This window comes from Myotis yumanensis, unplaced genomic scaffold (genome assembly GCF_028538775.1).
Source record: "Myotis yumanensis isolate MYYU_CA2020_CCGP unplaced genomic scaffold, mMyoYum1.0.hap1 SCAF_7, whole genome shotgun sequence".
NCBI lineage: Eukaryota > Metazoa > Chordata > Mammalia > Chiroptera > Vespertilionidae > Myotis > Myotis yumanensis.
The window spans coordinates 10,918,008-10,941,795 of record NW_027223758.1 but is presented as its reverse complement, the minus strand read 5'-3'; the positions used below and the strand labels follow the sequence as shown (position 1 = coordinate 10,941,795).

The 23,788-nt window shown below is 48.1% G+C and overlaps 1 protein-coding gene across 3 annotated transcripts in view; it reads right to left on the bottom strand.

Moving 5' to 3' along the window:
- ATP9A (ATPase phospholipid transporting 9A (putative)) overlaps positions 1–23,788 on the bottom strand; it is a 116,331-nt gene that overhangs the window by 72,691 nt on the left and 19,852 nt on the right. For 2 of the 3 annotated variants that reach the window (XM_070419755.1, XM_070419756.1), the window contains exons 2-4: positions 14,627–14,771; positions 12,249–12,362; positions 4,715–4,823 (exon numbers count right to left, since the gene is read on the bottom strand). In XM_070419755.1, the coding sequence (XP_070275856.1) occupies positions 4,715–4,823; positions 12,249–12,362; positions 14,627–14,771 (368 nt within the window). Of the gene's footprint in view, positions 1–4,714; positions 4,824–12,248; positions 12,363–14,626; positions 14,772–15,538; positions 15,556–23,788 lie in introns of those variants that run through there. The other variant, XM_070419757.1, reaches the window with a different exon arrangement.

Here is a 23,788-nt window from a genome sequence, read left to right as displayed (position 1 = left end):
TGGCTGTAATACCACCAGCACTGCCTTTCTTGAGCACACATCCAATCGCAGGCACAGTCCTACGTTCTTCCCATGTAGGAGTTACATTTAAGCAACTCTTAGGCAGGAGGTACTACTATCACCTCCAATTACTGGCAGGTTAAGGGATCTGCCCACACAGCGGGGAGGAGGTGGACGCCGAGTTCTGAATCCAGTACAAGCTCAGAACCAGGAGTGCAGTGGTCATAAGGGGACCTTCCTCATAAGGGCCCCACATTCATGCCCATAAAGCATAATTAATTATTAGTTAGCTTTTTTATTTTATTTTATCTTTATTGTTGAGGGTATTATAAATGTCTCTCCCTTTTTTGCCTCCTTTCCCCCCACCCACCACCTGGTACCCACCCAGCCCCAGGCCTTCACTACCCTACTGTCTGTATTCATGGGCAATGCATATAAGCATATAAGTTCTTTTTAGTTAGCTTCTTAAAGTTATCTACTTACGTGCCTGGATACCTCACTGGACCATGAATTCTCTAAGCCCAGCCCTTATGTTTATCTTTGTAAAACAGAAATCTATTGTAGATTATCGTATATTAAAGTTAAGGAACATAAATTAAAATCCCAATAGTTAATCTTTAGAGATGCTTTATACAGCAGAGAGAAAATTCCATCAAATCTCACTATTTTTTCCCCCAAAAAAGTAATGGAATTCATAAGTGAATAAACAATCCAAACCACTGCAGCAACTAATAAAAGCTCTCCAATTTTCATAATAAAACAGAAACCTATTGTAGATTTTGGACAAAATGGAGTCTCAAATATTCTTAAAAGAATGAATAAAAGGTCACTCCCTTTTATATGGCTAATTATATTAATAAAATACTTCAAATACTCATTAGACCATGACAATTACATTAAAAATGAATCCAACTGGTCTGTTGTTTTAGGTACACATTGAATGAAATACGAGAATCTAAAATGGAAGCAGCCTGAGATCCTTTCATATGTATATTCACCATTTGTATATTTTTTCTGTGACTTTTCATATACTTCAGGTATTTTTATAAACTTTTTGTTGTTTTATAGGAATACTAGAGGCTGGGTGCACGAAATGCATGCACGGGTATGGTCCCTAGGCCTGGCTGCCATCAGGGCCAATCAGGGCCTTCCAGCTGCCAGCCAGGGCCTTCCTTCGCTCTGCACCACCCCCTGGTGGTCAGCATACGTCATAACGAGCGACAGAACTCCCAGTCTCCCAGTCAAACTCCCTTGGGGACACTCTGCAAATTAGCCATATATAGTCTGGAAAAAAATAGTGTTGGAAGCAACTATTAAAAAAAAAAAAAAAGTAACTTCCACTGTTTCTGGTTTGGCTCAGTGGATAGAGCGCTGACCTACAGACTAAAGGGTCCCAGGTTCAATTCTGGTGAAGGGCACATGCCCAGGTTGCGGGCTTGATCCCCAGTGTGGGGCATGCAGGAGGCAGCCAATCAATGATTCGCTCTCATCATTGATGTTTCTATCTCTCTCTCTACCCTTCCATTCCTCTCTGAAATCAATAAAAAAAAAATTTTTTTTTTTAAAGTAACTTCCCTCTGATGGAGAACTCCTCATTATTATCAGGGCTTTTAGTTCAGCTGTTCAAAATAGAATTCTTTTTCCTCAAAGTTTTCAAGTTTTTCAGTTTGATTAACATAATGCCTCTAAAACTTTGGCAACATCCTGACTTAGAGTCTGTGCCACTGACATTCTTAAAACTATATTAATTCCTGCCAAAATGCACGCCGTGAATCTAACGTTGAGACATCAGGCAAACACAAGTTGAGGGACAAGCTGCGAAGTAACTGGCCTAAAACTGGCCTGTCCTTTTCAAAAACGCCGTCACAGAGCTATGCCAGGTTGGAGGGATGAAGGAGAGAGAGAGGGCAGCTAAACGCAACGGGCAACTCTGGATTGGTTCCTGGACCAAGAAAAAAATGCTGCAGCCCCGGCCGGGTAGCTCAGCTGATGAGTGTCACCCCAATATGCCAAGGTTACGGGTTTGATCCCCAGTCAGGGCACATACAAGAATCAACCAATGAGTGTATAAACAACAAATCGATGTTTCTCTCTCTCTCTCTCTCTCTCTCTCTCTCTCTCTCCCTTCCTCTCTAAAATCAATTTTTTTTAAATGCTACTAAAGGACATTTCAGGGACAAATGGCCAATTCTGAGAAAGGATTCTAGATCTGATTAATAGTAATGCCTCAATGTTAAATTTTCTGATTTGGCCCACTGGACTGTGTTATGTAAGAGAACTGTCCTCTTAGGAATTAAACACTGAAGTGTTCAGGGGCAAAAGGAATGATACCCTCACCTTAATCTCTAGTGGCTAAGACAGAGAGAGACTAGCAACACGCTGACCACTGAGGAGCCGGGGTGACAGGCTTTTTGCTAGTTAGAGATTATTACCCCCAAATGTTTAACTATCTTATTTAGTCCAAGCACTGCTTTCTTAGCCAGGAGATGATGTTGAACGCAGGGAAAGCTCATGGCCTACCATCTAGTGGTCGCGGACTTGATATTCTGGTTTCTAAGCATTTCTGAACTCCAGAAGTAGTGTTGAAAAGTCCATTTTAAGATGTCCTGTGATCAAAAAAAGAAAACAGTCCTGCGCGGACATACAAGTCCCTATTTGCTTCATCTCGCTTTTGAGCTTCATTGAATTCTTGGTGAAATGTCTCACTCCAGAAAATATTATTGAGTCATTAAATAGTGCGGTAAGGTCAAAAAAGGCTTCTTTCTCTTCCTCCCTCTGAAGCCTTCTGCTTGGGCTTTTCTCTCTGGCCCTTCCCCCTCAAAGTGGATCAAATAACTAAACTCACCTCCATCACGACCCTGGCTGACAGTTTTTTGGTCGCCCGTTTTGGGGCTTTCAAAACAAAACGCAGGGCGAGGGCCTGGGTTAATATTCAGAGCTGGGCTCCTGGGCCTCGCCTGTCGAATTGGCATGACAATGGGTACCGTGGGTCCCAAAAGGAGGCCGACAAAGGAAGACAAGTTTTTACTGCTGGAGCCATCTGCCAATTCTCTTTAGGGCCTTTGCAAGGACGGAGGGGATGGTAGCAGCAGCTGAGAGGGGCCTGCAGGGGAGGGCACGAAAACCACGCCAGGAAAAGCAATTGCAATATGAAAAGAACCAAAGAAGGGCGGGCGGGAGCTGGACAGATGAATGGAAAGCCTCCCAAAGCCCCTCCTCTAAACAGACCCAGCGGCCCTCTCTGCCGGCCAGGGCTTTTGTCGGTTGCCAAGCATTGCAAATGTCATCGTCAGAATATGTTATTAAGGGAGGGTTTCATATACACAAACCACACAAAACGCCTCCCCAGAGGGGTCTTCTGATTACCCACGTGGAACCCCCAAGCCACCTGCCTTTGCAAAGATTATACAGGGTTCTTATTCTTTAGTTTGCAAAATGTCCTAAATGCAGTGGTTTAGCAATAACAAAGCACGTATTTCTATACCCGCTCTAAAGTCCCCCTTCTCCCAGAGACTTGCAAATTTTTAAGACCACCAACTATGAAAATCTATTCAATGCACTAAAACAAACACACTTCCATGCCCTCAAGGAATTTTGTCAACATTTCAATGTTTTTTTTGGGGGGGGGAGCGGGGCAGGGGGGGCGGGGGTGTGGGGAGAAGGCCAAAATATATTCCTCTGACATTTTTCCCAAAAGGAAAATTCTACTGAAAACCCGGGAAGACTAAAGCGCTGAACAACAGCAGTTCACGCCAGGCCCGGGGACCAGCTCCTCCAGCACCTGTCTGGTCTCTCTTTCAGAATTCCCCCTTTCCTGCAGGCGAGGCACAACTCCCACTGCCTCCAGCCTCTCCTAAAACAGTATTAATCCCTGAATGGGATCGGTCCTCTTAGGGGACTGCAGACAGTAACTTTCCCTCCTTTCTGAACACAGCCTCACAGGAAATCTACTCTAGGACGGGGAGTGGGAAGCGGAAGTAACCTTGGCGGGTAGTTTTGTGGGGCTTGGGGTGGGTTTTAAATCCCACCATTTAACACGCTCGTGTCTGGCCCGGGGCTAACGACTGAAGGCTAGCTCCCGTTCTCTCTGGGTCAGACTACAGGCTCTTCCCCCTTCAGTTCTAAGGACTGAGGAGATGCCAGTAAAGAAGTCTTCACAGATGCAGTATTTATGTAACTCTGGTGCCTTTTAAAAAAAACGAATGTGGCTCATCTTGTATGTCCACAAACAGTCAATGTAAAAGTATACAAATAAACAGATTAACAGAAACCAATGCTGCACAGTTGTGACATTGGTTTTGTGGTGTTAAAAGAGTGGCTTTTAAAGCTGTGGCTCCTTTGGAAACGGATGTAGGGCCAAGTTCCCAGCTGCCCTCTGCAGCCAGACCCCATTAGGGTAAGGAACTAGCAGGCTGAGGATGCCAAACGCACAGAATTCAATTCCAGGTTAAGGATGCGCAAGTTAGCCCACAGGACCACCTCTAAGAGAGCCTGGCCACCTGGGGATGCAGCCCACATCTCCCCAAGCCCCGGGGGACATGCTGGCCTCCCTGGTACCAGCAACCGAGTGGCTGTCCTGCCACGCGGCGCCCACACTCCCGCCAGCCCCAGGCCTTGAACTCTGCTCCCTGACTGTCAGCGACCAATGATTGAGCTGCAGCCCTGCAGCCCAGGCCGGGCAGCAGGAGGCGGCCCCAGGGGAGCCCCAGCTGACCTCTCACTGTGAGCCGGCTGTAGACCTGGGAGTTGACTTCCTTGTCCCGCAGGTAGCATCGGATTTCCTCCACCGCCTCTCGGATGATGGTGACGGCCAGCACGAAGCCCTGCAGAGAGAGAGGACAGAGTGAGCCCTGCTGAAACCCACCTTCCTCTCCTGGGGCCGGGGACAGAAAAGGCTGGAGGGCAGCAGGGCAGGGCCTGCTAAGGGTCCCAAATGCACATGCCCAGCAAACCCGCTTCTCCGAGGGTCTCCTACACACATACCCTGGGGGAACACTCGTCAACACGCGGGCACAAAGACAGCCCTATTCACCACCTCCTAGTCTCAGGGTTCCTGAGAGTAAGAAATGTCAAAACACCCACACTGTCCATCCACAGACAATGGCTGAAGGAGGGTGACCACTAACATCTGAATCTCGCTCGCCATGTGCTGGGCTCCCTTGAAGTGCTTTCCTCCCATTAGTGCATTCCACCCTCACAACCACCCTATGTACAGATTCACCATACGAGATCGCTGTGCTACAGATCAGGAAACTGAGGCACAAAGAGGTTGAATAATAAAATTCTTAGGAATTTTATATACTATACACACACACACACACACACACACAGACACACACACACACACACACACACACATACACTAGAGGCTTGGTGCATGAAATCATGCATGGGTGGGGTCCCTTGGTTTGGCCGGCGATCGGGCCAACTGAGCTGTCTCGCCCAGTCCCCATAGGGTCGGCCAGATGGGGGGAGGGATTGCGGGAAATTGGCTGGCCACAGGAGGTTGGCTATGGGAGTGCACTGACTACCAGGGGGTAGCTCCTGCGTTGAGCGTCTGCCCCCTGGTGGTCAGTGTGCATCATAGCTACCGGCTGGTTGTCCAATTGTAATGGTTGCTTAGGCTTTTATATAGAGAGATATACTAGAGGCCCGATGCACGAAAATTCATGCAAGAGTAGGCCTTCCTTCCTCTGGCTGCCAGCTCCAGCTTCTCTCCAGCACCTGGAACCCGGGCTTCCCTCCTCCAGCCGCTGGCAAGCACCTGGGACCTGGCTGGCTTCCCTCTGGCCCCGGCTTTGTCAGGAAGGACGTCCGGAAGACACCTGGTCTAATTAGCATATTACCTTGTATTATTATAGATAAGCAGAAATTTTTAACACAGGAAATCTGGCTTGAGATCTTAACAGCCAGATTGTTCTGCATCTAGAGAAACTCCAGTGGGCGGAGCCAAGGAGATGGACCTCGAGCAGGAGCTAAAAAGAGTGAGATACCTGCTGCTTGCATGGGCGGGGTCAGCGGGGAAACCAATCTTTCAGAACATAAAATGGAACACCGTTCACAGAAATAACAAAGATTCCATACACTGGGAAAGACTTTCTGCCCTGGCCGGTGTGGCTCAGCTGGTTGGGCATCATCCCATGCACTGAAAAGTTGCTGGTTCAATTCCTGGTCAGGGCACATACCCAGGCTGCAAGTTCAACCCTCAGTCGGGGTATGTATGGGAGGCAACCGATTGATGTTTCTCTCTCCCCCTCTCCCTTCCTCTCTCTCCAAAAAATCAATAAAAACTTTTTTTTTTAAAAGAAAGACTTTCCCATTTCCTTAACTATTGGTTAGATTCCTCTGCTAAGAGGGACACGGATGGAGTGGGCTGGACTGCAGGATGTCTGTAATGTCCTAAATTTTTATAAAGAAACATTATGAAGCATTCACAGTGCAAGTACCAGCTAATAAAAAGGAAATGTAAACCTGTCTGATCTTCCTGAGCCAGGCACCCCAACTCACACACTCTGGGGGAGACAGGTGTGTGTCGTCCACAGCATGGACCTATTTCCATCCAGTTTTCCTCTTGAATCCACAAAGGCAAGAACCTTCATCCATTTTTCTTTTTTCTTTTAAATATATTTTTTTTATTTTATTGATTTTTTTTTTTTTTTTAGAGAGAGAGGTACAGAGAAAGGAGCGGGAAAGAAACAAGGGTCTGCTGTTCCACTTATTGATGCATTCACTGGCTGCTTCTTGTGTGTGCCCTGACCCGGGACCAAACCCAAAACCTCGGAGTATCAGGACGACGCTCTAACCAGCTGAGCTACCCGGCCAGGGCCTCATTCATTTTTCTTACGAGATGCCCTTATCATCCCTCCTTTTAAAATCACTTTTTAAAAACACAGACAGCAAGCTTCCCACGGAGGGTAGCAGTAGGGATTGCTTGCTGACTTCATTTTCATGCTGTTGACCCTGTGAAATACATTAACTTTGATTCAGATCCTTATGTAAATCTAGCCAGAGAGGCGCTGCTTTGTGGACCTCCTCCAAAACCCCAGATATTTCACAATCACAGGACTCCTCCTGCCTCCTGCTGCCAATCGGATGTGAAGAACGGGCCCATTTCAGAACAAAAGCATACGCAGACCTGCAGACCTCGTACGGAGGAGAGGAAGCTTGTTCCGGCACCACAGGCCCGGTCTGCAGAGCCCCTCCCCCCCTCCTCCCCTCCCTCCTCCCCGGACTCACGCTGCAGTTTTGTTGTTCTGGGCCAGAGGCCAGGTTTTTGTTGTTGTTTGTTTTCTTCAAATGTTCTGGTTTCTCTGTGCCCTGCATGGGCCTGGCTGAGTCCCACGGATGACAGTGGGAGTGTGAGCTCATGCAGAGACAGAAGCTGCGCCCTAGCCAGTTTGACTCAGTGGAGAGAAGCATCAGCCTTCGGACTGAAGGGTCCTGGGTTCAATTCCAGGCAAGGGCGTGTGCGGGTTGCGGCTGGATCCCCGGCCCTGATCGGAGCACATGCAGGAGGCACCCAATCGACGTGTCTCTCTCACATCGATGTATCTCTCTCTCTGTCTCTTCCCCTCCTTTCCACACTCTCTAAAAATCAACAGAAAAACATCCTCGGGCGAGGATTAAAAAAATAAGTAAGTAAAGACAGAAGCTGCAGCCTCCCCGCTGCCAGTGAACACGGCCTCCCAAGTTCATCCGACCTACCCTTCCCCGCCCCCAAACACACAGTTCTCATTAATTCCGGAGGACACGCCATTCCCTGGGCTAGAAATTTATTTACAACGAGATGCAAATGTGGTCCAGAAATAAACTCCCGCTGTCCACCTTCGGAGGCCCTGCACATCCACAGACATCTAGAAAGAGGTCTGAAAGTGGGCCCGGGCTGTCGGGCCCACGCTGAGCTTGTAGAGAAACGCGGGCCATGGCAGCGCAGAGAGAGCCACTGGGAAGGTGTCGATAAGGCTCTGTGGTGATGCTGAACATCAAAAGTCGATCTGCGAAAACAAAACTGCCTGAAAGAGATAGAATTCAGAAGAGCAGCTGCCTCTGGCGGGGGAGGGGTTGGCGGGAAAGGGGCACTGGGAACTTTCCGGAGCGATGGAAGTGTTCTTGTCTTACTGAGGTGGCGTTTACACGGGTGCTGATGAAGGTCAACACTCGCCGAATCAGAAACTCCGTATCTGTGCATTTTTTTTAACATATGTGTGTCTATATATTTTTTTATTGATTTCAGAGAGGAAGGGAGAAGAGAGAGAGAGAGAGAAACATCAATGATGAGAGAGAATCATGAATCGGCTGCCTTCTGCACGCCCCACACTGGGGATCCAGCCCACAACCCGGGCACGTGCCTTGACCGGGAATTGAACCGTGACCTCCTGATTCATAGGTCCACGCTCAACCACTGAGCTACGCCAGCTGGGCCGTGTCTGTGCATTTTATGGTGTATAAATTATATCTTAATAACAAAAAAATCTAGATTTATTACTTGGACTTCATACAATGTTATGGGCTATTCCTGCTATCTCCTGAAGAAATTCTTCCTCTACTATATCAGTACCAAGAAAAAAGTATTAAAAACTAAAACTTAATCCAGACAGTGAACAACAGTGTCACTAGCGCAGGTTTTAAAAATTAAAATGAGACTATTTTCTATATGCCAGGAGCTATCGGAAGCATTTTCCATGTTGTTATTTCACGTAATCCTCCCAACAAGCCAAGGAAATAGACCTGATCACCCGTTTTACAGATGTGGAAACTGAGGCTCAGCAGTTTGTTCAGATGACACAACTTCTCGTCAAAGTGCGGCCAAGGCCTGCACTCAGCCACGCGCTCCTACCTGGGTTTGAAATGCCGGGACTTTCAGGATGGTCAGAGACATTTCAAAATGTGTTCTAGCCAAGAACTGCACGATGATTCCCTGCACAAACATCTAGGGCCTTTTGGGGAAGTCAGCTACAGTCACCTAGAAATAGATGGTGTCCAATTCATCTTCGACCCCAAACTCCCTGCTCTGCAGGCCCCGGAAAGAAAGCCAGGACTTCTACAAGACAAACATCCCCTCTGCGTCCTGAACCGTCCCAGGGGCCCTGATGCAGTAAGAAACCTCAGGATGGCCCGAGGCTGCTGTCAATCTGCCGGCTTCTAGCTGAGGCCGGGTCCCAGGAAAACCAGGGGTCAGTGGCTTACACTGAAAATCAGGTCTCCGGCTTCTCCTGGAAAATCCCAGGGACATTTCAGCGAGGAGACAGGACTGGAAGGGGTGGGAGCCCGCCAGGTCACCCCAGCCCCCTCCACTCCCCCAGCCCTCTGGCCTCACCCCAGTTGCAATACAAATAAATATACACTAATTAATAAATAATAACACAAGAATAAACTCTGTTTTGGGTACTCACAACGGTAAACCTACTTTTGCCCACCCCTGTATTTGTTGGGGGGGAGGGAGAGGGTCATAAAAATGGAAGCATATGGTCCATGATGTTCTGCAACTTGCTTTATCCACGTCAAGAAAAACATGAGTCACACCCTCCCGGGTCAGCACCCGCGGAGTGACTTCCCGGCTTCTCACTCCTGGGCAGCACCCCGGAGCTCAGCTCCACCAGCATGTGGGTAACTACCAAGGGACAAGTGTTTGTTTCCAATTTTTCATTATACGTAGCAAGCCGCAAAGAATCTCCCTGTACACACGGCCTCCTGTGCAGCCCAGAGCCCTTCTGACATCCCAAGACCTTTCCTCAGAGAAAAGGAGGGAGCTCCGTCTCTGTAAGACCGAAACCCTTCACATCCGACCACAACCTCAAGCGACTTCCCCAGTCTCCTTGGCCCCTCAGTTCTCCCTTATCAAGCGGGGAATCCTTTCCCCCAGCAGCACGCTCCGCCTCCAGCCCACAGGACCCTTGCTGACCACCTTTGGGAGAATTCAACAGAGCTGATCTCATTCCCACCAACTTTCTCAGGCGTGTGAATTCCTGTTAAATCCATCCCCCACCCTTAGTCGTATCTACATGACTCTGGTTAAGAGAATGAAAAGCTTATTCCCAATGTGGCTGACGTCCCCTCCCCACCATAGATGCCAAGATAAGGTAGACGAGGTAGTGGGGGTGTGAACAGATCTGTACCCCAGAACCTGTCGATGATGGGTTTATACCACAGGCTGGGCAGACGGGTACCGTGAAGAACGAGGACACGTGCCAGGTCAGATATCACGCTTGAGGTGCAAGAGGCAGGGAGGAGGGGAGACACACAGCTAGCTATCTTCGTGAGCACTTGGGATCCCAACTTACAAAACATATGCATTTACATAACATACAGAATTTACTACACTGTATGTTAGAGTGCGCACAAAACACAGGCACGTGTAAGAGACGAAAAGGAAATCGACCAGAAACATAAATGGGGTATCTCGGGGGCGGCAGCACAGGGGCATTTGTGTGGGGGAGTTTCCCCCACTTGTTCTTCAAATTTTTTTCCAATAAGGAAGAGTCCCTTCGTAATTGAAAAAGGAAAAGAAAAATGAACAGAAGCCCCTTGGGAGGCAGTAGAGAGCAGCACATCTGGGTTTGCAAAGAAACCAATACACAGACTTGAGAGGTAGGGTCTGGAGCATTCCACGCCCCAGTGGGGTGCCCTGAGCACAAAGCCACCCACCCGAGGTCCTAAGGAACTCCTACAACTTCTAGCGGAGCACCAGGCAGAGCGTGTCCAATTCACACAGTGCTCTCACATTGCTTTAGTGAGTTGTCAATGTTCAAAAGTCAAGAAGAAGAGATGCTGAAGATTAGAAAGAAAAATTACTCAGAACTGTGTATATCTTTTTTTTAAATTTCTTTATTAATTTTTAGAGGAAGGGAGAGAGAGAGAGAAACATACATTTGTTGTTCCACTTATTTATGCATTCATTGGTTGTTTCTTATATGTAGAACAACAAATTGAAGTTCCTCTCTCTCCTTACCCCTCTCTCTCTCTAAATATCAATTTTAAAACAAATCTTCTTCCAATTAAAAATTTAGCCCTAGCCGGTTTGGCTCAATTTGGATAGAGCATTAGACCGCAGACTGAAGAGTCCTGGGTTTGACTGCGGTCAAGGGCACATACCCGGCCTGCAGGCTCAATTACCAGTAGGAGGCATGCAGGAAGCAGCCGATCAATGATTCTCTCTCACCATTGATGTTTCTATCTCTCTCTCCTCTCCCTTCCTGTCTGAAATCAATAAAAAATATATTTTAAAAAAAATTTAACCATGTTTGTGAAAAGAAAATCTAAGTGTTCCCCCCGAGTCCAGCTTAGAGAGAAACAGGCAGCAATTACATTTCATAATGTCTCTGGAGAAAAAGACATCAGGTCTGCCCTCTCAAATGCCAGTCATGCTGAGCCGCTTTCTGTTCTCCAAGTCCTCTGAGCTCCTGTCTACCACAGGGCCTTTGCACGGCTGCTGTCTGCCCAGAGTCCTCCCACCCTCCTATTCTCCTTCCCATCACCTTCTCAAGAGGCTTTCATGAACATCCTGGCTAGTCTGCCCCTCCACAGCTCCCAGCCCCCACTTCATCCATTCAGCAAACACTCCAGGAGCCTGGGATACCCTGCCTGTCCTACGACCTTATTCTGTTACCCTCACAGACCTTCCCACAATTTGAAACAACTTTATTAATCTGTTTATTGTCTATCCCTCTGAAAATCAACTCCATGAGGGCAGGAATTTATATGTTTTGTTCATCGCTGCACCCCCAGCACACAGCATAGTGCCTGGCGCATAGTAGGTGCTCAATTACCATTTGGCAAAGGAAAAGAAGAAAGAAAAGCAGGCAAGGGAAGGAATGGAGGGGCAATCTGGTCAGTTCTCTCACATTGGTACACAGAAAGCACAGAATCTGTTACTTTTTTAAACCCTCCCCCTAAATAGTATACACAGAGTAAGTAGAACATGGGGTCTCAGAAAACAATTCAAACAGCACAGTCCACAGAGACCCGGGCTTGGTCTCCCTCGTTTGCCACTCTGTTTGCTGAGACGATGAATGACGGAGGAGCAGAGTGACAGAAGGAAGGAATGGCTCAGAACTCACTATCGTCTGACCCTGCTGATGTAGGCAATGGAGCTGCAACCTTATAATCTTGGGGGCGCCCAATGTGCTAGCGTGAGGGTGCCCTCTCCCTGAAAGGGCTACTCTCCCATTCCACATGCTACAGCGAGAGAGACAAAGAGCTGTCTGTCCCCAAGCTCTGCGGCCACTGAGCAAACAGGGCGCGTTACTCACCAGCGGGACCCAGTAGGTGTAGAGCGCACCGAGTCTCATTTCAGGTACAAACTGCGAGCAGGCGAGGAGTAAGAAATAGAGGTTGAAAAAGTACTTGAACTGGTTGAACAGCACCTGGAATGTGGAGAGAAGAGAGAGGAGACATTCAAGGCTTATCTGATAGGACTGGGCAGGGTGAGTGGGAGGTGAATAATGTTTTAAAACTTTCCTACAGCCCTGGCGGTGGCTCAGTTGGTTGGAGCGTCATCGCGTACAACAAAAGGTTTCAGGTTCGATACCCAGTCAGGGCACATACGGGACACAACAGATGAATGTTTCTCTCTCACATCGATGTCTGTCTGTCTCTCTCTCTCTCTTTCTCTTTCTCCCTCCCCCCTCCTCTCTCTCTAAATCAATTTTTAAAAAACATGTCCTCAGGTAAAGATTAAGAAAAAAAACTTTCCTACAAAAGAACACAACATGATATCTTTCCCATAAAGTTTAAATAGTTCTCTGTACAATAAAAAAAAAATTTCTTAAGTAAAAATGTAAATAGCAATACATGTGGAAACTGTAAACACCAAATTCAAGAGCGTGGTTACCCCTGGGGTGGGGAGGGCACGCTGAGGGCTTCCACTGTCTGCTCTGTTTTCTATCTTAAACCATCTATTCTGTAAGTATAGGCAAGCCCCGCAACATGTTGCTTTTTAAGAATAAGTATTAGTGGGAAATGCTTATGCTGTAAGATTGATCCAAAAAGCAGGATATTTAAAAAGATGTTTTTTTATAAATTTAAAGTAAGATAAATTGTCATTTCCACGATGTGATCGCAATGCCATAAAATACATCCAGAAGAACCCCATCCCGGTGGCGGCGGGTTCTGGCGGCTCTGACTGCTCCCAGGTGCCCCGGCAGGAAGACTGATACCACGCGACTCGGCCGATGGGCAATGAATGAAAATGAGGAGTCTTGCGCGGCCGGCGTGGCTCAGTGGATGAGTGTCGACCTATGAACCAAGAGGCCACAGTTCGATTCCCAGTCAGGGTATATGCCCAGGTTGCAGCCTCGATCCCCAGTGTGGGGTGTGCAGGAGGCAGCCGACCAATGATTCTCTCTCATCACTGATGTTTCTATCTCTCTCTCCCTCTCCCTTCCTCTCTGCAATCAATAAAAATATATTTAAAAAAGAAAAGAAAAGAAAATGACGAGTCTCTCCAAGGCTAAGGCGGTTAAGAGTGATCGCTGGGCCACTGCTCTGGCCCAGCCACGGGGACGCTGGAGGCCAGAATTCCAGAAGGCGTAGCTCCCAGAGGGAAGAGAGTGGCTATGTCTGCATCAGAATTCCCAGGAACCAGAAATAAAGTTTGTCTTGAGTTAAGTTACTGAGATCTGGGGGAAGGGTGGGGAGGGCTGAGGCAGTGAGCAATGAATGTAGTCAAAATCATCCTTAAAAAATCATTCAGGGTGTGTGCAGGGTGGAAGGGGTCAATGGGGAAAAAGGGACATCTGTAATACTTTCAACAATACAGATAATTTTTAAAAAGAAAAACTGAAACTATGTAATTAAAACATTAAGAAGGTAGCAACTGTAGACTACCAAGAAAAGGTAATGGGATTCCATCGTTAGCCTATTCAGAGGTCAAAGAGCCTTGTGAATAAAGGTATAAAAGAAAAAAAGCATTCGAAGGGACCTTAAGCTACAGTATAATGTATGTGTGTTTCCGTATTATCTCGCAATAAATCAAAGATAGTAACGTTTTTTTCCTTTCCAGCATTGGAACTGGCTGCTGCTGCGGCTTCTATAGTCGATCAGTGTCTGGAGGCCACGGTGGATAAAAATCGGAGTTTGATTTACGTGCGTCGGGGGAAGGTTGGAGGAGACCCTGTCCATGTATTTGGATAAGTTAATGGGAAGGGCTATGGCTGCAGAGTATCACACCAAGCAAACCAGAAAGTCATCAGCAAAAATGTTAGCAGAGCAAAAAATGTTCACAGAAATTCTTTGGGTAAAAGGATTAAAATGCATCTTATATATATTTTTTTTATTTCTCTATACTCTTATCCCCCAACTTTCCTACAGCTAAATATGTGTTTCGTGACGATGGGGGGAAATTTAAGCACTGCGGTTTTCCGGTTATAATGCTAGGTCCCCGTAATATCTTTTTCTCTCTTCCGCACAACACACTAAGTAAGTAATAAATGTGAAGTTGACCTAACTGATCAGGTGGCCTCACAGCTGTGCAGACAGACAGCAGCCACGGCCAGCGGTCAGGGGGTGTGGAAAAGACAAGCGCGTGTTCACAAAACCTGCCACGGGGACCTCAGACCTCTAAGGCTGGCTCCACTGCATGCATTTGGTGTGGGAAGAAAAAACGGATGTGGTCCCTGCCCATACGTACCCCAGGAAGAAAGGTGAAGAAGTTGTACTTCTGATTGTTGATGACATTTCGGGGGTACCTCTGGTCCCTCTTCTCGGGGTGCCCCAGCCAGACCGTGCGGGGCCTGGGCTCTCCCCCACCGCAGCATCTCAGCCACTCACAGCACCTGCGGGAAAGACAGGCCCACAGCATCAAGGCCACGCCCTCCTCACCACGTTTTCCTCGAGAGCTTCGGCACGGGGCACCTGTGGGGCGCATCCTCGGGGGAGATGGGGAACAGAACTGGGGCTCCTAAGAAGCTGGGGTCGCAATCAAAGGTGCTTTGCCCCCAAGCCCAAATTATTTATTTCAAAAAACAGAATTCAACTTTCCACTGGCAAGATGGTTAGTACTTTTGCATTGTACAGATGAGGGAAGAAAGCTCAGGACAGTGGGTGCAGCCCCCAGGTTCGAGATGTGCGAGACAGCCGGTCTGGCTCTGACCCGTGTCCGTCTCGTCCAACAGCCCTGCTGCTCAGGTTGCTGCCTACACCGCGCTCACTGTGGAAAGGAGAAGGGGCTGAGTCTACCTCCCCCAGCGCTCCCTTCGGCGATGCAGAAAGACGGAGACTCGCCTGGCGTGACCTGGACACCGGCCAGCGTACAAGCTGGAGGTGGATGGCCCGAGTGCCACCCCACCTGGCGGCCCGGCCACCCGCGCACAAGCTAAGGGAAGGCCTGGGAACGTGGCCGGCTCTGGCAAAACAAAGCCACTCGGAGACACCCCCCAAAAGTCAGTGTGTCTTTCCGGAGAGCTACAAGCCCTGTGAGCACTGCAACAGGAACACCCCACGGCCCCTCACAGCCCCGAACACACAGGCTGGCGGGAGGAACCCAGCCCGGCCGGCCCCGAGAGACATCCAGCAGAAGTGAAACCAGCCGGACGGGACTCACATAATTACTTGTCCCGGAGGAACTCCCTTCTCTGCTCGTCCTGCAGGCCAAGCAGGCCCTGGTGCAGTGCTGGGGTCCAGGGCTGAGCAAACACAGTCCCTGGCATCAGGACCCCAAAGATTAGCAAGTCAGCAAGCTGCCTGCTCGGATGTTCAGAATTTCCACGCTGAAACACGACGCTGCTGCTTAAAAATAGCCTCCTCGCTCCAGGGAACTGCTGCCCGGTACAGTGTGGCTCTGATAAGGACGGCTTCGCTCCCAGCAACTCATCTGTGTTGGCGCCCCCAAGTCGTCCATCGGCCAGAGACACACAGAAGCCTCAAGGAGTCCCACCCCATTCCTGCTCTTGGGTGTGACGTACCCACGCTGGCCATCCGTGGGCACTCTAAGTGCTGAATGAATGAGGGAGGGGCGGAGGGACGGAGGGTGGGTTCATTTCATAGGAAGCACACCCTTCCACTTGCAGAACCGGAAATTCTCTCCCCATCCTACAATAACCCTGTAATGATGGGTCCCACCGCTGTCTGTTTGTACTGAAAGCTAAAGAATGAATTTAAGGGACTCACATACAGTCAGGCTGGCTGTTTAAAGAAGTTTTGTCTGTTATGTTTTAGCAGAAGGTTCGGACAGCAAGCTGCCAGGTTAAACTGCTTGTTACTTCACTGGCAGGGGCGTGCACGTGCCCAAAGCAGCAGGACAGTCCGTGTGGCCTGCACTGTGGAGGCAAAAGACTGGAAGTAAACCTGACCAGTCGTCAAATCTGGCCGCTCATCAAACCTGACCAGTCATCAACCTAACCAGTGGTCAAACCTGACCGGTCATCAAACCTGGCTGTTAAATGAACAGGGAATGTCCACAAAATGGAATCCCAACAGTCTTTGAAGACCGAGAGCTGCATGGGCCGGGTGGCCCTACTGAGAGATACACTAAATTGAAAAGCCAGGAGCCCCGGCCTGTGTGACTCAGTTGGATGAACGTTATCTCAAGCACTGAGAGGTTGCTGGTTCGATTCCCGGTCAGGGCACAAGCCTGGGTTTCGGGCTCCATCCCCAGTAGGGGGCAGACAGGAGGCAGCTCTCCCTTCCTCTCTCTAAAATCAATAAAAACATATTTTTTAAAAAAAAAAGAAAAGGAAGGAGCTGAGAGGGATGTAGATACAGACTTACACAGGCAGAAAATCTCCTTGGTGGTCTGTCCATTCCCTGGGCTCTCTGTCTTAGGAACCAGTGAATTCATTTTGTTTTATTTTACTTTGCTCAAGCCAGTTGGGCATCTGTTAACCACTCTGCCAAACCTCCCATCTGACGGTCCTGTCTGCCACATGGCCGGGCCCTCCTTAAAGATGTATCCCCAATGGATTTATGTGTCTGAGATCTAAGCTTCTTAAGAGTTCCCGCTGGGCGAGGATGCGGAGAAAAGGGAACCCTCGTGCACTGCTGGTGGGAATGCAGACTGGTGCGGCCACTGTGGAAAACAGTATGGAGTTTCCTCAAAAAATTAAATAGGGAACTGCCATTTGACCCAGTGATCCCACTTCTAGGAATATATCCTAAGAAACCCAAAGCACCAATCAGAAAGAATGTATGCACCCCTATGTTCATAGCAGCACACAGAGCATTCCAGCATGACAGGAAGTTCTCCTGGACAGCGCTGCTTTCTCTCTCCCCTTTCAAGACACCTCCCCACCTGACTTTTTTCTTTTTTATTTTTAGAAAGGGAGGAAAGGGGAGAGAGAAAAACATAGATGTGAGAGAGAAACACCGATCGGCTGCCTCTCGAACGCGCCCCAACCAAAGATCGAACCGACAACCTAGGTATGTGTCCTGACGGAGAATCAAACCTGTGGTCCGTGGGACGATGCTCCAACCAACTGAGCCACACCGGCCAGGCCGTCCACCTGACTACTGAACTGATGTCAGTGCCAAAGAAGACAGACGAGGGCATTGAAGGAAATTTCCTAAGCAGATTCCCAAACTTTAGCCATTTTCATACACAGGATTTCTGCGACATCCAACTACCTCTATTGTCAAAATTCATGATTTTGCACACCTTACATCAGTGATTCTCAACCAGGGGTGGAGGTGAGCCACTGGTAGGTAGTAGGCAGAGCAGGCCAGGATGCTGCTCAACGTCCTCCAACTTACAGGACGGGCCCCACGACAGAGGATGGCCAGGCCCCAAATGTCAGCGGTGCCCAGGTCAGAACTCCATTTACATAAATGTATTTTAAGAGGTAACTTCATGTCACTGTCATAAATGGAAAACCAGCATCACACTTTGTCAAAGAAGGCAAATACCAAAATCAATGCAATGATCAAAGCAATGAGAAGCTAACAAGTCCTGCTAGATTCCCCCTGGACACAGCGGCTATGCCTGAGCGGCGGCCCGGGGGCTGCTTCTCCTCCCTGTAGCACGGAGACACCAGCAGGGTCTGCTGTTAAAAAGGGGGCCCTGCCAGGGTGAGCAATACTGACGGAAAACTGGAAAAGGAAGTGAGTGTCTTCCTACATGTCTCAATGTGATTTAGCTCCTGTCCCTGAATTACTCTGACTATCACTGCAGTGTCTGGAAACATATCTTGGGAACCAATGTCCTACAGCAGAAGCCTTGGGCGTGGTGGCAAACTTACAAGTGACCAAGTTTCCCTTGGCCCGTCCAAACAGAAGAGGTGGTAGCGAGGCTCCTTCTCAACTTCTGGATTTATAACCTGCAAAGCTCTAGCTCTTCCCCTCCAGGCCGCTGCCAGACCCCGTCTGCCTAGTAGGTGGACTTCAGGCCCCTCCCCCTCCAAGGTCTGGGAGGAAGGCGCCCAGAGCTATGTTGTGACAGCTGTCACCTGGTGTCGTGGATTGCTACTGCTATTTCCTAATACCAAAGGGAGCTGTCTGTCACATGCCAGGGCAAAGTAACTCCCACCCCACACCCCAGGCAGCCTGGGGACATGGCTGCACCGCAGAATCCCTAAGAGGGAGAATTAATGGAGAGGCTGAAAAAGCAGTGACAGGCGAGAGCCACTGTTTCAACACAGCAGGACCACATGGACAGCGTTAGGAACACGCTAGGAACACATCCCAGCCCTGCTCCACACCGGCTGTGTGCCTTCCAGCTACTCATCTGTGAGCCCACTTTCCCTCCCTGTAAAAAGATACGGCCTGCCTTGCTGAATTACTATGAGGATAAAGATTTTATACAGAAAAGGGATAGGACAGGACCTAGCACATAACAGGCATTCAATTAATAGTAGATATTGAGCCCTGGCCAGGTAGCTCAATTGGTTGGAGCATCAGCCCAAAAGGTTGCAGGTTGGATCCCTGGTCAGGGCACATACAAGAATCAACCAATGAAGGCATAAAAAAAAAAGTGGAACAAATCAATGTTTCTCTCTCTCCCTCTCTCTAAAATCAATCAATCAATATATTTTTTAAAACAGTAGATATTACTTCTCTAGTTATTTTTCTAGATTTAAAAAAAACAAAACATGAAACAATTTTCTCACCTGTTAGTATCAACAGCTATTCAATTAGGTTAAGATGTAAGGCTAGGCCCGGGCTCAGCATCGACCTATGAACCAGGAGGTCACCGTTCCATTTCCGGTCAGGGCTCATGCCCGGGTTGCGGGCTCAATCCCCCGTGTGGGGCATGCAGGAGGCAGCCGATCCATGATTCTCTCTCATCATTGATGTTTCTATCTCCCTCTTCCTCTCCCTTCCTCTGAAATCAATAAAAATATAACAAAATAAAAATTTAAAAGATGTAAGGCTAGAGATAACTTAGTCTGCACTGCTTCCAGCTTAGACCATTTAAACAAAGAAAAGCCAAAGTAGATTTTTCTTATAAATTGACTCTAGAACAAACAAAGGTTATGACCACTGATGTGCAGTGGTTGCACACGGCCGGGCCGACAGCAAGGGAAAAGCAAATATTACAGGGGGAAGTGCCCAGGCAACCGTGTTTCTGGAAAGATGACTACTGCAGCCAGGAGCCGGCCTCGGGAGAAGGATCCCGCCTGCTCTCGGTGCCGGCGATCGGCACCCACTCAGTAAATATTTGCTGAGCTGCCGCATGACGCACCAACCTTGCTGGAAGCCAGGGTCCAGGAAGTGACCGTCTCAATGTTGACACTGGGAAGACCCAGGAAGAAAAATTGAGAGCAATATGGATAAAATAGTCTACAGCATTGGGGGTTGGGGGGGAAGAGGGTGTTCCTCCCCTCCCCCGGCCCCACCACCTGAGGATAAATTCTGACCCCCAGGGACAGTTGGCAATGTCTAGAGGGCTGTTTGGTTGTCCCAAATGCAGGTGCAGGAAAGGGAGATACTACTGGCATCTAGTGGGTGGAGGCCAGGGATGCTGCTAAACATCCTCCGACACACAAGGCAGCACCACACAGAGGATGATCCAGCCCCAAATGTCAATCACCCCGATTTGAGACCCTGGCCCAGAGCAGCATCCTCCACGCATGTCTGCAATGATGGAAATGTTCTATATCTGCCTTGTCAGAAAGCAGCCACTTAGCCACATGAGACTACTGAGTACTCAAAATGTAAAATTTAAATGTTATTCCCTCAATTTAAATAGCCACATATAACCAGTGCACCACATTGACTGCAGTTCTAGAACAGCGGTTCTCAACCTGTGGGTCGCGACCCCTTTGGTGATCGAACGACCCTTTCACAGGGGTCGCCTAAGACCATCGGAAAACACATATATAATTACATATTGTTTTTGTGATTAATCACTATGCTTTAATTATGTTCAATTTGTAACAATGAAAATACATCCTGCATTTCAGATATTTACATTACGATTCATAACAGTAGCAAAATTACAGTTATGAAGTAGCAACAAAGATAATTTTATGGTTGGGGGTCACCACAACATGAGGAACTGTATTAAAGGGTCGCGGCATCAGGAAGGTTGAGAACCGCTGTTCTAGAAGGATGTAACCCAAATTGCTAAGCACAGGTGCCCGGAGGGGAGAAGAGAAGGATGCTGGAGAAAGAGGAAGGGAGGTACAAAGCCAAACTTTTACTTCTTTGTTCTATAAACATCTAAGTGGCTAGGTGTGGTTTATTTAAGCAGGAGAATGCAAATCTCAAGTTAGAAAGAATGCAAAGGAGGAAGCTAGGTCACTGATGTCAACCATGTCTCTGGCCACAGGATGCTACTGGCTAGAGGAGAAATGGGACTATATCCATGAAAAAAGTCAAGGTAGCGATTTCTCTTTAAATGGAGAGCTCAGATCTTCTGACCTAGCACATCCACCTGGAGGGATGTATCCTAGGCAACTACAGGGATTGGTAAGCAACAGGAAACGCACAAGGATGCTCACAGCAGCACTGAGGGAGCAAAACCTGGAGAGGCCCAGATGTCGGAACCTGTGGCAATAAAAGAATGAGGTCACACACTGGCAGGTCCAGATCCAAGTGATGAAGTGGAAGGGAGAAAACATAAAGCTAAAGATATGCAATTTAGTATGCTACTAGCGGCCCGGTGCACAAATTTGTGCACACTGAAAGGAAATTAATTAGAAGAAATATTTTAATATCGCTATTCACTCTTTCTCTATAATAGAAGTGTCTGAAAGGGCGAGGGCTACGCCCTCCATCTTGCCCCAGGGTAAGTGCTACGCCCTCCATCTTATCTTGGCCATGTGCCTGGCAAGGAGCTTCTTCCCGGAAGTCTAAGCCTCTGCTAGCCACACCCAGGAACAAGACACCAACTTGCGCCTGGCCAATCGGCAAGGTCACAGCCCTTTCTCCTCCCCTTACTCCAACCCCCTATAAAACCCCTCCACACAGAGTTCTCGCTCTCTCTGCCACTTGGCTTGCCGTTGAGTCAGTAAGGAGAGTAGGGGAGCCAAACCCGGGTTTGAAATACAGACTCTTATGCTTTTGCATCGGACTGGCTGGCTCCCTGTTGGTCTGCTGGGGATCTTGAAATCTGGGCATAACAGTGTCAACTAAATTCACCATCGACAATGACAGATGGAAACACACACATGTGATTGGCACCAACAAGAGCTTTATATGTATTGCACATGCGTGAGTCAACCTAGCCATATATATATATATATATATATATATAAAATAAACTTGCTTAATTAGACTGCTTTCTGATTTAGCTAAACTTTTTCTAGCCCAGTGAAGCACACCAACTTCTCTTACAGGTAACTGTCAGCAACACAGCAGTAAATATCAACATGAAGCAGATGATTATTGTAGATCAAGAAGGGAGAACAAAGGGTACAATATTTAACTGCAACAGTGTTTGACTATATTCTGTGCAGTGAGAAAACCTGAAGTCATTTTCAAGGTCTACCATTTCTTACTTCTTTTCAGTCGGGTCAAGATTCTAAGCTTTCTAAATCTCCGTTTTCTGGCTAATGAAAAGAAAATAAGATTCCACCGAGTCTCCTATCTACCTACACCAGGACTTCTGTGAGAATCAAAAGAGATGAGGCACTGGAAAACGCTTCACAGACCTTTGGTTAAAGTGTGAAATGTTTCCACCTGGCTATAAAGCAAGTCATGTTCCTGGGCTGAAGAAACTGCAAGGAGGCTAGTCATCACTAGGGAGAGGAAGCCGGGCATTGCCACATGATGTCATTACCGGACAGAGGGAAGGACACTTAACATATTAGCCTTTTATATAGAGAGATATTTTAATTAAAAGTACATGCTAATATACCTATGCCTGGGAAAAATACTGGGAAGCAAATACACAACCTAGGTGGTTATCTCTGGTTCTCCTGGGCAAAGGGGGCAGGCATGGATGGTGGGAACTGTCCCCTTTCCCTACTTCTCCTGCCTTATGTCTTCCCCTATTCGTCTCTTTCTGCCCAGCAGTGCACCAAGACTCACAGGGCGCCCCACCCCACTATGGCTCAATAATTACGGGCTCAAGTCCAAGCCTTTGACCTTTGCATCCCAGGTCCTCCATTAGCAAGCCACCAACTGAGCGAAGGCAGGTGAGCTCCGAATGCCGGTGCCCAGTCCTTCCCTCGCTGGTCCCTTTCTCCAACTCCCAACCCCTCTGCAAGAATCAGTCACACCGGACTTCCTGCGGGAAGCCCCCACCTACTTACCCTCCAAACCCAACTCTGCGTTCTTCGCAGAGAGAAGAGGAAGCAGCTCTGAGCACCCCTACACTGTACTGGGTTTCTCTCTAGACGAGGACTGGCAAGCTGGCATGTACAGAAGCCTAGCAAGCAACATAGAAGAATAAATAAATGAACATGAACACCAGGCCTGGTGGGACGGGGCACACTGTGGGAAGGAAGTGGCCGCCCCCAGCTCCTGCCAGGATATGTTCCTACACAGCCCAGCACGACAGACCATCTGATTCTTTAAGACAGAGACGAAACACAAACTTGGATGTGCGAACACTCACTTTTTGGCAACTGGTGCAATTTTTAAATTTAATGCAAAGCAAAACCCATACTGAAATACCATTTTTTATTTAGCACGATGACCAAGATCAAAAAGTATGACCTGTGCTGGTCAGTCCAGCCAAACAGATACTTTCATAGCTGGGAGGTGTCTAATTCAGGACTGCCTTGAGGGAGGGCAACTTGGTGATAACATCAAAATTATAAATGCACATTCACTCTGACTGATAAGTCCTCTTCAAGATATTCCCATATGGGGGAGTGGGGTGGAGGGCGTCAAAGAGAAAAAAAAAGGGGGTATATCTGTAATACTTTTACAATAAAGTACATTTTTTAAAATACATGGGCTTTTTTTTAAATTGATTTCAGAGAGGAAGGGAGGGATAGATAGAAACATCAATGATGAGAGAGAATCATTGATCGGCTGCCTCCTGCATGCCCCCCACTAGGGATGGAGCCCACAGCCCCGGCATGTGCCCCTGATCGGAATCAAACCTAGGACCCTTCAGTCCACAGGCTGACACTCTATCCACTGAGCCACACCAGCGAGGGCTACATGGGCTTTTTTAATAAATGCTTTAAAAGTCTTTAGAATGACCTTCTCAAATTGATGCGTGGTTGCCTCAGGAGGGGCACGGGTAGCTGAACGGAGGGGATGGGATGGCAACTGAGTCTGCAATGTGCACACTTCTGTACCTTTTAAACACTGAACTATGTGACTTTGTGCTGATTAACTTTTAAATCTAGAAACGAACCCCCCCACCCCGCCGCCCAAACAGCACACGGCTCTCAGTGTGCAGCCTCAGCTCCCAGCCGTGAGCTCGTGGGTCAGGCCCGGTATACAGCAGGTGCTCATTCAC